Source organism: Triticum aestivum, chromosome 6A, assembly GCF_018294505.1.
Source record: "Triticum aestivum cultivar Chinese Spring chromosome 6A, IWGSC CS RefSeq v2.1, whole genome shotgun sequence".
Taxonomy (NCBI): Eukaryota; Viridiplantae; Streptophyta; class Magnoliopsida; order Poales; family Poaceae; genus Triticum; species Triticum aestivum.
In genome coordinates, this window is record NC_057809.1 from 179,120,652 (window position 1) to 179,135,552 (window position 14,901).

At 39.7% G+C, this 14,901-nt stretch overlaps 1 protein-coding gene across 1 annotated transcript; it reads left to right on the forward strand.

The window, feature by feature from the left end:
* The first annotated feature begins 2,848 nt into the window (after positions 1–2,848).
* LOC123127185 (peroxiredoxin-2E-2, chloroplastic) lies at positions 2,849–3,826 on the forward strand. Its single transcript, XM_044546761.1, has one exon. It carries the CDS (start codon positions 2,961–2,963, stop codon positions 3,639–3,641), a length of 681 nt encoding a protein of 226 aa, XP_044402696.1. The 5' UTR covers positions 2,849–2,960; the 3' UTR covers positions 3,642–3,826.
* Positions 3,827–14,901: the final 11,075 nt, after the last annotated feature.

Genomic DNA, 14,901 nt, shown 5'->3' on the forward strand with positions numbered 1-14,901 from the left:
AAATGAACATTTTTGTGTTCGCAAAAAGGAAAGAAATTGCAAACTAGATTTTTTTTTTGAAATTATGAACAATTTTTTTAGAAACAACAAACAGTTTTTGAGAAACATGAACAATAATTGAAAAACAAGAACAATTCTTGACATTACAAAACATTAATTCAAAACTGACAATTTTCCAAATCCCTTATACATTTTCTGAATTTGCGAACGAAATTTGAAGACATAATCTTTTTTGAATTCGTGAACAAATTTGGAAAGCTAGAACATTATTTGTAATTCCCAAACATTTTTAAATTTGTGAAAATGTTAAATTCCCATAACTTTTTGTGAATTTCGGACAAATTTTCAAACACATGAACAGTCTCTAATTCGTGAACAAAATTAGAAATTGGGAACATTTTCTGAAGTTCCTGAGCATTTTTTGAATTTGCAAAAAATTTTCATAACATGAACAGTTCAAATTCATGATCAAATTTAGAAATTGGGAGCACTTTCTGAAGTTCCCGGACATTTTTTGAATTTGCGAACAAATTTTCAAAACATGAGCACTTTTAAAATTTGTGAAAAAAACTTTGAAAGTAGGAACATTTTTTGAAATTCCCCCAAATTGTCGAATTTGTGAACAAAAAATAAAAAACATTTTAAAATTTTCGGAAAATTTGTTGAAACAGAAAATAAATTTGAAATAGGAAATAGAAAAAGAAAGAAAGGACAAAGAGAGACAGAAAAAGGAAATGAAAAATGAAAAAAAATGATAGAAAAGAAAAATAAAAAAGAAACAGAAAAAACCAGTTCACAAACCTCCTAGAAGGTTCCCAAAACCGGAAAAAACCCGGCTGGAACCTTCCAGAAGGTTCCCAAAACCAGAATCGTGGGACACAGGCGTCGCCTCTAAATGGGCCGGGCCGTCTTGATCGAAGGTGTGCGGTACGCAGACATTTTGACGCTGGCAGATGTTTCAGGAACCTTGTAGAAGGTTCCTGAATCATTTTTTTTCTGTTGTTTTGTTTATATTTTTTTTCTTTTTATGAAAGTTCACATATTTTTCAAATCATGTTCCTGTTTAAATTTTACTTCACATATTCAAAAAATGTGCGTGTCCTAAAAAATGGTTGGAATATTCAGAAAGTTGAGTGTATACTAAAAATAGTTCAACGCATATTAAAAAATGTTTGTGTGTAGGAAAAATATTTTTATTGTATAATTAAAAAATTTCTTCAGATATTGAAAAATGTCCAATATATATAAAAAATGTTCACTGTAGATTGAAAAAAATATTCGGTATGCATTTGAAAAATGTTCAACATATACTAAAAATGTTGACGTTTTCAAAAATAGTTCTGAAATTTCAAAATATGTCCCTGTTTTCAAATTTGTTTCTCAATTTAAGAAATGTCAGGTTTCAAAAGTAGTTCGGGAATTTAACAAGGGATTTTCAAAATGTGTTCACATATTCCTAAAATGTTCGTGTTTTTTTTTAAATTTCAATTTTTGGCATATTTTTAAAATTCAAGGCTACAGTAACAAAATATAGTGAACCAGATGGAGCTGCAGTAACTTTTTTTAGATGAAACGCCACTGTAACTATTGGTGAACCGAGACGAGTCACTGGAGTAAACCGCTGCAGTGTGAATGGGCCTGCGGCCCAAAGTGGCTGGCCCCGTGCGGCCTGGTACTTTTCGATGGTATATTTAGCGTCACCTATAGGTTTCTAAAAAAAGGGTTTGTTTTCCTTTGTCACAAAAAAAGCATATAGGTTTTCTGTGTTTTTAAATACATTCATTGGCATAAAGTGAAAGGTTACCTTTTGATTTACCAAGTGGAGGAAGGATTAGTAGCTGGTTACCAAACTGAATATTCTGGTATCAAGCATGGTTTATTTATCTTGTTTCTTACCTAAATTTATTAGGAAAAAACACAAATTTGCTTCTCGTGGAAGCACGCAGATTTGCTTTCGCAAGAAGTAAAGTCGTGCTTCTCGATAAAGGAAAAAAAATCCGGAATGGTGCTTCCGGTTTCCTGTATTTTTTCTTCAATTTTTTCGGTATTCGTTTTTGTTGTTGGTATTTCATGTTTTCTTTTTTTGGATTTCCATTTTTTCATGAATTTTTCGTTCAAACTTATTAACATGGTATCTAGTTTCGAAGATCTCGATGTGAGAAGTCCCACGGTAAAAACGGTTCGAGATTTGGGCGCACGATTTAAGAGATAAAACGATTTGGACGCACGGTTTAAGAGATAAAACGTTTTGAATAAAACACATTTATGCAAAAATGAAACCACTCAGGTCATGATAAGGGATCCATATGCAGTGTATCACATTGTCAGCGCGTGAGAGATCTAGGGAAAAAGAATACCTAATCATGAGGATCCTCCAGAATCTTTTCACATTCAAGTAATGCATCTTGATTGCAGCGGTTTCAACCTATGATTTATAAATAGCTTCAACACAAAAGACAAAACAATCTCTCCAACGCATAAATGGTTGTGAGTTTACGTGGTTTCGGACTTGGTACAACCTCAAAACACCTTCCCTTTGGTTTGCACGACCAAAAAATTATTCTGAAGGTCTACAGAAAAGATTAAAAAAATATGAATCACTTGTCAGCGTGTGAGAAGATGAGGAGCGAGCTTTGCAAAGGTAACCCTCGACTTTTTTTTTGCGAATTGGGAATTGAGGTAACCCTCGAGTTGTGATTTCGGAAAAGAACGCGAACCCGAGAGGGGAGAGAACCAAACAGGCCCAACCAAGTGCTGGGCCGCCTGCCTAATCCAGGGCAACAGCACGACGTCCACCCATTCCGCCGACGCGTCCAACGAACCAACCAAAATCGCGCTGCTCCCACCTATCACGTCGCGCCCGGCCGTTCCTTCCATCCAAAACCTAAACCCCACCCCCACGCTCTTCCCAAGGCCGAACAGATAGCATTTCCTCGAACACATCGCCTCGTCCCTCCTCCATGGCCACCGCGTCGCTCTCCGCTCTGTCCTCGGCGGCCGCCGCCGCCGGCAAGCGCTTCGTCATCTCCTCCCCGTCGCTCTCCTTCGCCTCCCGCCGCATCGCCGCCCCAGCCCGCCTCCGCGCCGCCGCCGTCCCGGGGGCGAGGAGATTCGCGGCTTCCGCGGCATCGGCATCCACGGTCGTGGCCACCATTGCGGTCGGCGACAAGCTGCCCGACGCCACGCTCTCCTACTTCGACCCGGCCGACGGCGAGCTCAAGACGGTGACTGTCGGGGAGCTGACTGCAGGGAAGAAGGTCGTGCTCTTCGCGGTCCCGGGCGCCTTCACCCCGACCTGCTCGCAGAAGCACCTGCCAGGGTTCATCGAGAAGGCGGGCGAACTCCGGGCCAAGGGGGTGGACACCGTGGCGTGCGTCTCGGTGAACGACGCCTTCGTGATGAAGGCGTGGAAGGAGAGCCTCGGCCTCGGCAAAGACGTGCAGCTGCTGTCGGACGGCAACATCGAGCTCACCCGCGCGCTCGGCGTGGAGATGGACCTCTCTGACAAGCCCATGGGGCTCGGCGTGCGGTCCCGCCGCTACGCGCTCCTGGCAGACGACGGCGTCGTCAAGGTGCTCAACCTGGAGGAGGGCGGCGCCTTCACCACCAGCAGCGCCGAGGAGATGCTCAAGGCGCTCTGAGCCGCGCCTGCTCTGCTCCTTGCCTGAGTCGTGTCTAGTGCTCCGGAGTAGTGAATAATAATCCGACGAACTGTTGCTCGTGTGAGTGTCCTTCGATGCGTCGACATCGTGGAGAGGATTTTGTTTTGTTTTGTTGAGAATTGCGTGCTGTCCATGTGCTCGATGAAATGACTTGAATTTTTCAAGGCGTCGTACTTGTTCTTAGCATTGTCGGTGGTAAAGCCTTTGCTGAGATGTTTACATAGCTCGCGTACAAAATACTCCCTCCGTCCCATAATATAAATATAAGAGTGTTTTTTACACTATATTTAGTGTTAAAAACGCTCTTATATTGTGCTGAGATTGAAAGCAGCTAAGATAGGTACGGATGCGATGAAGGGTGTTTCAAAGTTCTGATGAAGGGTGTTTCAAAGTTCTATAACAAGAGATGGAAATTTTGGATGCAGACCAACTGGTAGCAAATAGTGTATCTCTCTTTTTTGCACTGCATGAAGACACCGAGCAAAACCTATTTGGACCGTCGATCCATTTACACAGATTAGCTAATTGTCCGTGCGTTGTGCGCATACTTATTATAGTGATTCAATACTAATTATATCAGACATATGCCTTACACACACTATATTTAAGATTTTGATCACATTTAACTTGATTTGAGTATAGGTAGAGAATGCAAGGGAAGTTTTGATTTAGTTGAGGCTTTGTTAAGTTTTAATTTGATTTGGGTATTTATAGGGGAGGAAATGAAAGTTTTGATTTAGTTGTGACATTGAGTTAATGCCGGACGTGATTTTAGTAAAGTATCGATTATGTTTAGATTATTCCAAGTTACTCTATTTATGTTGGTTTTAATTTTGTGCAGCATTGATTGAGACTACAAAAAAATCAACATAAAACATAGAAGGAAGGGGGTCGTGGGGAGGAAAATCCAAGGGAGAAAGGGAGGCGACGGAACCAACTCCCTTTAATAGTAGAGATAGCCGTTGCAAACCCTATTCTATTTAGAGCATTCATGACATGCGCTTGTGCAAGCTTGTACTCCACACAAAACCTCGAAACACCTTGATCGAATATTCCAAACAACGTGCATAGGTGAGCTAGTGTCGGTTAGAGCCCCTGGATATTTGTGGTTGGACCATTCAAACCATTTGCAAGTTGTCTCCTTGCAGTTTAGTCAGAGCATCTGAGTTGATCATTTGGATGCCTCCGAGCTACACGAAAAATGTGTGCAACGGTCAGATTTTTTGGGTTCAGCCTAATACCTCCCCCCCCCCACACACACCCATATCCTACCAACTCACTCAAGATCTTCATTTCAGCGCGCGCGCGTGTGTGTCCACTACTCCAAAATTCATGTCATACCTTTCTTTTGTTTGCTTTCAGGCATACCATTCAAATACACAACCTTGTCTTGTCCAAGGATCCATTCAATGAGCGTTTGAACGTGGAGAAGAATATCTTTTGAAGCGCAAGCAAAGGTTCATCGCAAAACTACATTCTCTTGTTATTTGGGAGGGTGTGCATCTCATACATTCGCTAGGTGTGCTTGGGGGGCCTTCAACGTGTGAATGAACCAAGAAGTTTATGAGGCATTGAAGATTGCCTACTATGTGAAGATCTGACATTAGTGAGGCTATACCTTCTGGGTCGTAAGCCATGGTGAAAATTTTTGATTGCCCTCCACGGTCCATTCATGCATGTAATCCTACATGGACATAACAACGAGACCTTGATGATTTGAAGTTTCCATCAACGTGGACTAGGATAGCGCCAACTGAACCAGGGGACAACAATATCAGGCCTCTACGTGTTTGCAACCTGTAATCTCATATCCCTTTATTTTACTTCCAGGTTTTGCTTTCGCTCTTTACTCTTGTGTAGGCTTGCATAAAGTGCTTTAAGCAACCACTAGCTAAGCTTAATATTTGTCAGATTGTGATAATAGTTTAGTAGTCTATTCACCCCTTCCCTCTAGACTCACAATTATCATACACCATAGATGATATGTCAAAAAGGTAGAGACAACAATTGGCTCTATTATTAGCCAACTGACATGTAGAAAACCATTAGTGTCCTTGGTAGGGTTTACAGTCTCTAACTGTCCTAGCCTTGAAGGAGCCTTGGCTTGAGCGCCAAGATGATGCCCTATTCGGAAGCCGGGCCTTCTAGCGATCGAAAAACCCATCCAATAGCTAGGCTCTGAGGCTAGCCCAGCAATGGGCTTCCAGGACAACGGGCCACCCCCGATATAATGTACCGTCAGTATCCCCTGAGTTCATTTGGATTTTTTGTGATTAGGCCTTCTCGAAAAAATCTTGGCAGGTTCCTTCCATGCGAAAATGGCTAGATGAATCCAGCTTCTGGTTGCCCACCTTCGGGAACCTCTAGGCTTCATGTCTCCCAACTTCGCGGCCTCACGGCTTCATGGCTTTGAACTTCTCAGCCTCGCAACTACGTGACTTTCTGTGTCGCGGCTTCCTAGATTTACAACTACCGATTGAGTGCACATCAAGTTGTGACTGGCATGTCATATGAACCGATGTGCCACTGCCGCCTGCTTTGTCATGTGCCATCATTGTTGTCGTAAGGACAGAGAGACAGACAATCGACTCCGCTTTGACCGCCACGTCATGATTATAGTGCCTAGATCCCCGTGCCTACATCTCGTGTAGTGGGAAACTTCGCAGACAAAACATGACACATGTTGACTTCCCAAGGCCGTCATTTGGGTTTCTTGGAGGGATATAAAGAGAGGAAGCGAGAGTCATTCTCCCAGTTTCCCCTATTCATCTTGTAGATCCACCTTTGATTATTCTTTCTCCACAAGAAGCACTATTGCCGCAAGCTCTCGCCTTTCGAGCTCCCACTCCCCCCATGGCTTTAAAGAAAGTGTTGCCTTGGAGACAATCTGAAAGTTTTAGAGAGTCATTTTATTCTGTTGTGTGCTTTTAAAAAGTTTTAAAACAAAAAATATAGAGGGGAACCTAAACCTTTTCAAAAGGATAAGTGAAAGTGAGAAGGACGAGCACCATTGAAGTGGGGGATATCCTTGAACTCTTGTTCATGCCCATGGAAACTTTGTGAATCTTGAATTATGGAAACTTTTCAACAACAAAAAAATATCCCCTTGTAAAAATCTATTATATTGTAAAAATATGTGCCAAGATTTATCTTTAGGATGTTTAAACTACTTGTTTGTTGTGTGTTGTGGAAAAACAGAAACCTTTTCTGTAGTATTTGAATTTTCGTAATTTAATGGAATATGGAAAAATTATGAAATTTTTACACAGTACTGCTATGCAAATTTTTTATTACGCCATAATTTTTCAGAAGTTTTGGAGTTACACAAGTATATTTTTCATTTGCATCTATACAGACTGTCCTGTTTTCAAAGATTGTTCATTATAGTTTCCTTATCCGCTTATGTTTGAGATCTTGTTGAGCCCCATTGATTTGGAAGCCATAGAATTGTGATAGTATACAATGGGTAATGTTTGATTATAATTATACAATAATGCTACAACAAGACATGATGGGGTTTGATGTTATTTGTACTAATCCCTCTAATAAGAAGTTTGGTTAAGTTTTGTGTGGATGAAGTGTTCGAAGATCGAGGAGGTATCGATATGAGAAGAACAAGGACAGGAAAGTGTTCAAGCATGGGGATGCCCAGGGTGCCCTAAGTAAATATTCAAGGAGACTCAAGCGTCTAAGCTTGGGGATGCCCCAGAAGGCATCCATATTTCTTCCTCGACAATTGTCCGTATGTCTCTGATTTTGTTTTGTTCACATGATATGCGTATATTCTTGGAGTTTCGTGTGCTTTTTAATTTTTACTTTAATGATGCACCATGATGATATGAGATAGTCCTTGGTTGGTTTATAAAATGCTCTTTGCACTTCACTTATATCTTTTGAGTATGACTTTATAGAATGCTTCAAGTGCTTCACTTATATCATTTGAAGTTTGGATGCACATTCATCTACATTTGAAAAAAAATGTTATTTGTAGAATGCTCTTTTGCTTCACTTATATTTATCAAAGTGTGGCCGAGTCTTTTGTAGAAAGTATTAAACTCTCATGATTCACTTATATCTATTTAGAAAGTTAAACAAGAATTGGTATTCACATGGTTAGTCATAAAATCCTACATAAAACTTGTAGATCACTGAATATGATAAGTTTGATTCTTTGCAATAGTTTTGTGATATTGAGGTGGTAATATGGGGGAATTCTAGTAAAAGAATTAAAGTTCAGTATTAATAATGGTGTTAAGGGAAGTAAGTCTTTACGCAAGTAAATCCTCATGCATGTAAAATGGCGTCCGCTGACATTAGTGGTGAGGTTGCAGCATATTTTATCATTGATTAATCCTTTGTGTTGTCTAAATCAGGGGTGCGCGATGGTTAACTCCTCCCAACCACCTCCCTAGGGGCATGCGAGTAATACTTTGCTTCGAGGGCTTTGAAATTTTCACAATAAGTACCTGAGTTTCTCCCACCTATCCATATTTTGCTAGCCACTTCGGTACTGTGCATTGCCCGTTCTCACCTTGAGACTTGGTGCAAATTTCAACAGTGCATCCAAACCCCGTGATATGATACGCTCTATCACACATAAGCCTCATTATATCCTTCCTCAAAACAACCACCATACCTGCCTATCATGGCATTTTCATAGCCATTCCAAGATATATTGCTATGCAACTTCCACCATTGACAACCCACAAGTATAGGGGATCGCAACAGTTTTTGAGGGTAGAGTATTCAACCCAAATTTATTGATTCGACACAAGGGAAGCCAAAGAATATTCACGAGTATTAGCAGCTGAGTTGTCAATTCAACCACACATGAAAGACTTAATATCTGCAGCAAAATATTCAGTACCAAAGTAGTATGGAAGTAACGGTGACGGTGACAAAAGTAACCATAGCAGTTTTATAGTGATTGTAACAACAGTAGCAGCGAAAGTAACTTAGCAAAGATCAATATGTGAAAAGCTCATAGGCAATGGATCGACAATGATAATTGTGTCGTATGATGTTCATCATGTAGCATCCATAACCTAGGGTGACACAGAACTAGCTCCAATTCATCAATATAATGTAGGCATATAGTTCGTATATAGTCATATGTGCTTATGGAAAAGAACTTGCATGACATCTTTTGTCCTACCCTCCCGTGGTAGCGGGGTCCTAGTGGAAACTAAGGGATATTAAGGCCTCCTTCTAATAGAGAACCGGACCAAAGCATTAGCACTTAGTGAATACATGAACTCCTCAAACTAAGGTAATCACCAGAAAGAATCCCAATTATTGTCACCTTGGTTATGTGGATCATAACTCATAATAAGTGTCTACAACTTGCAAGCTAGGATCAAGAACACAAATATATTCATGAAAACATAATAGGTTCAGATTTGAAATCATGGCACTCGGGACCTAGTGACAAGCATTAAGCATAGCAAAGTCATAGCAACATCAATCTCAGAACATAATGGATACTAGTGATCAAACCATAACAAAACTAACTCGATTACATGATAAATCTCATCCAACCCAACACCGTCCAGCAAGCCTACGATGGAATTACTCACTTCCGGCGGTGAGCATCACGAAATTGGTGATGATGATTGATGTCTACTACACAACCTTCTTCTTGTAGACGTTGTTGGGCCTCCAAGTGCAGAGGTTTGTAGGACAGTAGCAAATTTCCCTCAAGTGGATGACCTAAGGTTTATCAATCCGTGGGAGGTGTAGGATGAAGATGGTCTCTCTCAAACAATCTTGCAACCAAATAACAAAGAGTCTCTTGTGTCCCCAACACACCCAATACAATGGTAAATTGTATAGGTGCACTAGTTCGGAGAAGAGATGGTGATACAAGTGCAATATGGATGATAGATATAGGTTTTTGTAATCTGAAAATATAAAAACAGCAAGGTAACTAATGATAAAAGTGAGCGAAAACGGTATTGCAATGCGTTGAAACAAGGCCTAGGGTTCATACTTTCACTAGTGCAAGTTCTCTCAACAATAATAACATAATTGGATCATATAACAATCCCTCAACATGCAACAGAGAGTCACTCCAAAGTCACTAACAGCGGAGAACAAACAAATGGATTATTGTAGGGTATGAAACCACCTCAAAGTTATTCTTTCTGATCGATCTATTCAAGAGTCCGTAGTAAAATAACACGAAGCTATTCTTTCCGTTCAATCTATCCTAGAGTTCGCACTAGAATAACACCCTAAGACATAAATCAACTAAAACCCTAATGTCACCTCAAGTATCAGTGGGTATGATTATACGATATGCATCACACAATCTCAGATTCATCTATTCAACCAACACAAAGAACTTCAAAGAGTGCCCCAAAGTTTCTACCGGAGAGTCAAGACGAAAATGTGTGCCAACCCCTATGCATAAGTTCACGAGGTCACGGAACCCGCAAGTTGATCACCAAAACATACATCAAGTAGATAACGTGAATATCCCATTGTCACCACAGATAAGCACATGCAATACATACATCAACTGTTCTCAAATCCTTAAAGACTCAATCCAGTAAGATAACTTCAAAGGGAAAACTCGATCCATTACAAGAGAGTAGAGGGGGAGAAACATCATAAGATCCAACTATAATAGCAAAGCTCGTGATACATCAAGATCATGCGAATCAAGAACACGAGAGAGAGAGAGAGAGATCAAACACATAGCTACTGGTACATACCCTCAGCCCCGAGGGTGAACTACTCCCTCCTTGTCATGAAGAGCTCCGGGATGATGAAGATGGCCACCGGAGAGGGATTCCCCCCCCCCCTCCGACAGGGTGCCGGTACGGGTCTAGATTGGTTTTCGATGGCTACGGAGGCTTGTGGCGATGGAACTCCCTATCTAGGTTATTTTCTGGAAGTTTCTGTATTTATAGGAAGTTTTGGCGTCGGGAACAAGTCAGGGGGGTCCCCGAGTCGTCCACGAGATAGGGCGGCGCGCCCGGGGGGTAGGGCGCGCCCCCACCCTCATGGACGGCCCGGGACTCTTCTGGCCCAACTCTTTTACTCCGGGGGCTTCTTTTGGTCCATAAAAAATCATCAAAAATTAGCACATCAATTGGACTCCATTTGGTATTCCTTTTGTGTAAAACTCAAAACAAGGAAAAAACAGAAACTGACACTGGGCTCTAGGTTAATAGGTTAGTCCCAAAAATCATATAAAATACCATATAAATGCATATAAAACATCCTAGATGGATAATATAATAGCATGGAACAATCAAAAATTATAGATACGTTGGAGACGTATCAAGCATCCCCAAGCTTAATTCCTGCTCGTCCTCGAGTAGGTAAATGATAAAAACAGAATTTCTGATGTGGAATGCTACCTAACATAATTTTCAATGTAATTTTCTTTATTGTGACATGAATATTCAGATCCGAAAGATTCAAGACAAAAGTTTAATATTGACATAAAAACAATAATACTTCAAGCATACTAACCAAGCAATTATGTCTTCTCAAAATAACATAGCCAAAGAAAGCTCATCCCTACAAAATCATATAGTTTGGCCATGCTTCATTTTCGTCACACAAAATGCTCCGATCATGCACAACCCCGATGACAAGCCAAGCAATTGTTTCATACTTTAGTATTCTCAAACTTTTTCAACTTTCACGCAATACATGAGCGTGAGCCATGGGCATAACACTATAGGTGGAACAGAATATGATGATGGAGGCTGTGTGAAGAAGACAAAAAAGGAGAAAATCTCACATCAACGCGGCTAATCAACGGGCTATGTAGATGCCCATCAATTGATGTCAATGCGAGGAGTAGGGATTGCCATGCAACGGATGCACTAGAGCTATAAATGTATGAAAGCTCAACAAAAGAAACTAAGTGGGTGTGCATCCAACTTGCTTCCTCACAAAGACCTAGGGCATTTGAGGAAGCCCATCGTTGGAATATACAAGCCAAGTTCTATAATGAAAATTCCCACTAGTATATGAAAGTGACAAAATAAGAGACTCTCTATCATGAAGATCATGGTGCTACTTTGAAGCACAAGTGTGGAAAAATGATAGTAGCATTGCCCCTTCTCTCTTCTTCTCTCATTTTTTTGTTTTTTGGGCCTTCTCTCTTTTTTTGGCCTTTCTCTTTTTTTTCTTTTTTTCTTTTTTTCTCACACGGGACAATGCTCTAATAATGATGATGATCACACTTCTATTTATTTACAACTCAAGGATTACAACTCAACACTTAGAACAAAATATGACTCTATATGAATGCCTCCGGCGGTGTACCGGGATGTGCAATGAATCAAGAGTGACGTGTATGAAAATATTATGAATGGTGGCTTTGCCACGAATACGATGTCAACTACATGATCATGCAAAGCAATATGACAATGATGAAGCGTGTCATAATAAATGGAACGGTGGAAAGTTGCATGGCAATATATCTCGGAATGGCTATGGAAATGCCATAATAGGTAGGTATGGTGGCTGTTTTGAGGAAAATATAAGGAGGCTTATGTGTGATAGAGCGTATAGTATCACGGGGTTTGGATGCACCGGCGAAGTTTGCACCAACTCTCGAGATGAGAAAGGGCAATGCATAGTACCGAAGAGGCTAGTAATGATGGAAGGGTGAGAGTGCGTATAATCCATGGACTCAACATTAGTCATAAAGAACTCACATACTTATTGCATAAATCTACAGGTCATCAAAACCAAATACTACGCACATGCTCCTAGAGGGATAGATTGGTAGGAAAAGACCATCGCTCGTCCCCGACCGCCACTCATAAGGAAGGCAATCAAAGAACACCTCATGCTTCAAATTTGTCACACAACGGTTACCATACGTGCATGCTACAGGACTTGCAAACCTCAACACAAGTATTTCTCAATTTCACAATTACTCAACTAGCATGACTCTAATATCACCATATTTATATCTCAAAACAATTATCAAGTATCAAACTTCTCATAGTATTCAATGCACTCTATATGAAAGTTTTTATTATATCCCTCTTGGATGCCCATCATATTAGGACTAAATTCATAACCAAAGAAAATTACCATGCTGTTCTAAAAGACTCTCAACATAATATAAGTGAAGCACTGAGAGTTCATCAATTTCTTCAAAAATAAAACTACCATCATGCTCTAAAAAGGTATAAGTGAAGCACTAGAGCAAATGACAAACTACTCCGAAAGATATAAGTGAAGATCAATTAGTAGTCGAATAATTATGTAACTATGTGAAGACTCTCTAACATTTAATAATTTCAGATCTTGGGATATTATTCAAACAGCAATCAAAACAAAATAAAATTAAATGACGCTCCAAGCAAAACACATATCATGTCGTGAATAAAAATATAGCTCCAAGTAAAGTTACCAATGAACGAAGACGAAAGAGGGGATGCCATCTGGGGCATCCCCAAGCTTAGGCTCTTGGTTGTCCTTGAATATTACCTTGGGGTGCCTTGGGTATTCCCAAGCTTAGGCTCTTGCCACTCCTTATTCCATAGCCTATCGAATCTTTACCCAAAACTTGAAAACTTCACCACACAAAACTCAACAGAAAACTCGTAAGCTCCGTTAGTATAAGAAAGCAAATCACCACTTAGGTACTGTCAAGACAAGATTCATAATTTTTATCACATTATGCCTACTGTACCATATCATTTCTACAATTTATATTAAGCAATATAAGCCATAGAAACTAGAAAACAAGCAAACTATGCATCGAAAACAGAATCTGCCAAAAACAGAACAATCTGTAGTAATCTGTAACTCTTGAATACTTATGTAACTCCAAAAATCCTGAGAAATTATGAAGTCCTAGGAAATTCCTTTATTGATCTACTTCAGTTGGAAATGGTATTTTATCACTCTCTGGTAAAAAATGAAAATTATTTTCGCGAGAGCATACTTTCTATTTTTATCCGCAAGATCAAACAATAATCACCCAAGAAGATCCTAAAGGCTTTACTTGGCACAAACACTAATTAAAACATAAAAACACAATTATAACAGAAGCTATATGAATAATTTATTACTAAACAGGAGCAACAAGCAAAGAACAAAAATAAAATTGGGTTGCCTCCCAACAAGCGCTATCGTTTAACGCTCCTAGCTAGGCATGATGATTTCAATGATGCTCACATAAAATATAAGAATTGAAACATAAAGAGGGCATCATGAAGAATATGACTAGCACATTTAAGTCTAACCCTATTCCTATGCATAGGGATTTTGTGAGCAAACAACTTGTGGGGACAAGAATCAACTTGCATACGAAGGTAAAACAAGCATAACTTCAAGATTTTAAGCACATAGAGAGGAAACTTGATATTATTGCAATTCCTACAAGCATATATTCCTTCCTCATAATAATTTTCAGTAGCATCATGAATGAATTCAACAATATAACCATCACATAAAGCATTCTTTTCATGATCTACAAGCATAGAATTTTTATTACTCTCCACATAAGCAAATTTCTTCTCATGAATAGTAGTGGGAGCAAACTCAACGAAATAACTATCATGTGAGGTATAATACAATTGAAAATTAAAATCATGATGACAGGTTTCATGGTTATAATTATTATTTATAGCATACAAGTCATCACAATAATCATCATAAATAGGGGGCATGCTCTCATCATAATAAATTTGCTCATCAAAACTTGCGGGACAAAAAATATCATCTTCATAGCATCCCCAAGCTTGTGGATTTGCATATCATTAGCATCATGGGTATTCAAAGAATTAATACTAACAACATTGCAATCATGCTCATCATCCAAAGATTTAGTGCAAACATTTTAATACATTCTTCTTTTAACACTTTGGCACAATTATAGGAATCCTTATTTTCATGAAGGCATTAAAAAGATGAAGCATATGAGGCAACCTTAATTCCATTTTTTTGTAGTTTTCTTTTGTAGACTAAACTAGTGATAAAACAAGAAACTAAAAGATTTGATTGCAAGATCTAAAGATATACCTTCAAGCACTAACCTCCCCAGCAACGGCGCCAGAAAAGAGCTTAGTTGACGGGGTGTTAGTGCCGCTTACCTAGCCTCCCCGGCAACGGCGCCAGAAAAGAGATTGATGTCTACTACACAACCTTCTTCTTGTAGACATTGTTGGGCCTCCAAGTGCAGAAGTTTGTAGGATACTAGCAAATTTCCCTCAAGTGGATGACCTAAGGTTTATCAATCCGTGGGAGGCGTAGGATG

What these genes read in the sequence shown, in the direction of transcription:
- LOC123127185 (XM_044546761.1), top strand. Translation starts at nt 2,961, where the DNA reads ATGGCCACCGCGTCGCTCTCCGCTCTGTCCTCGGCGGCCGCCGCCGCC.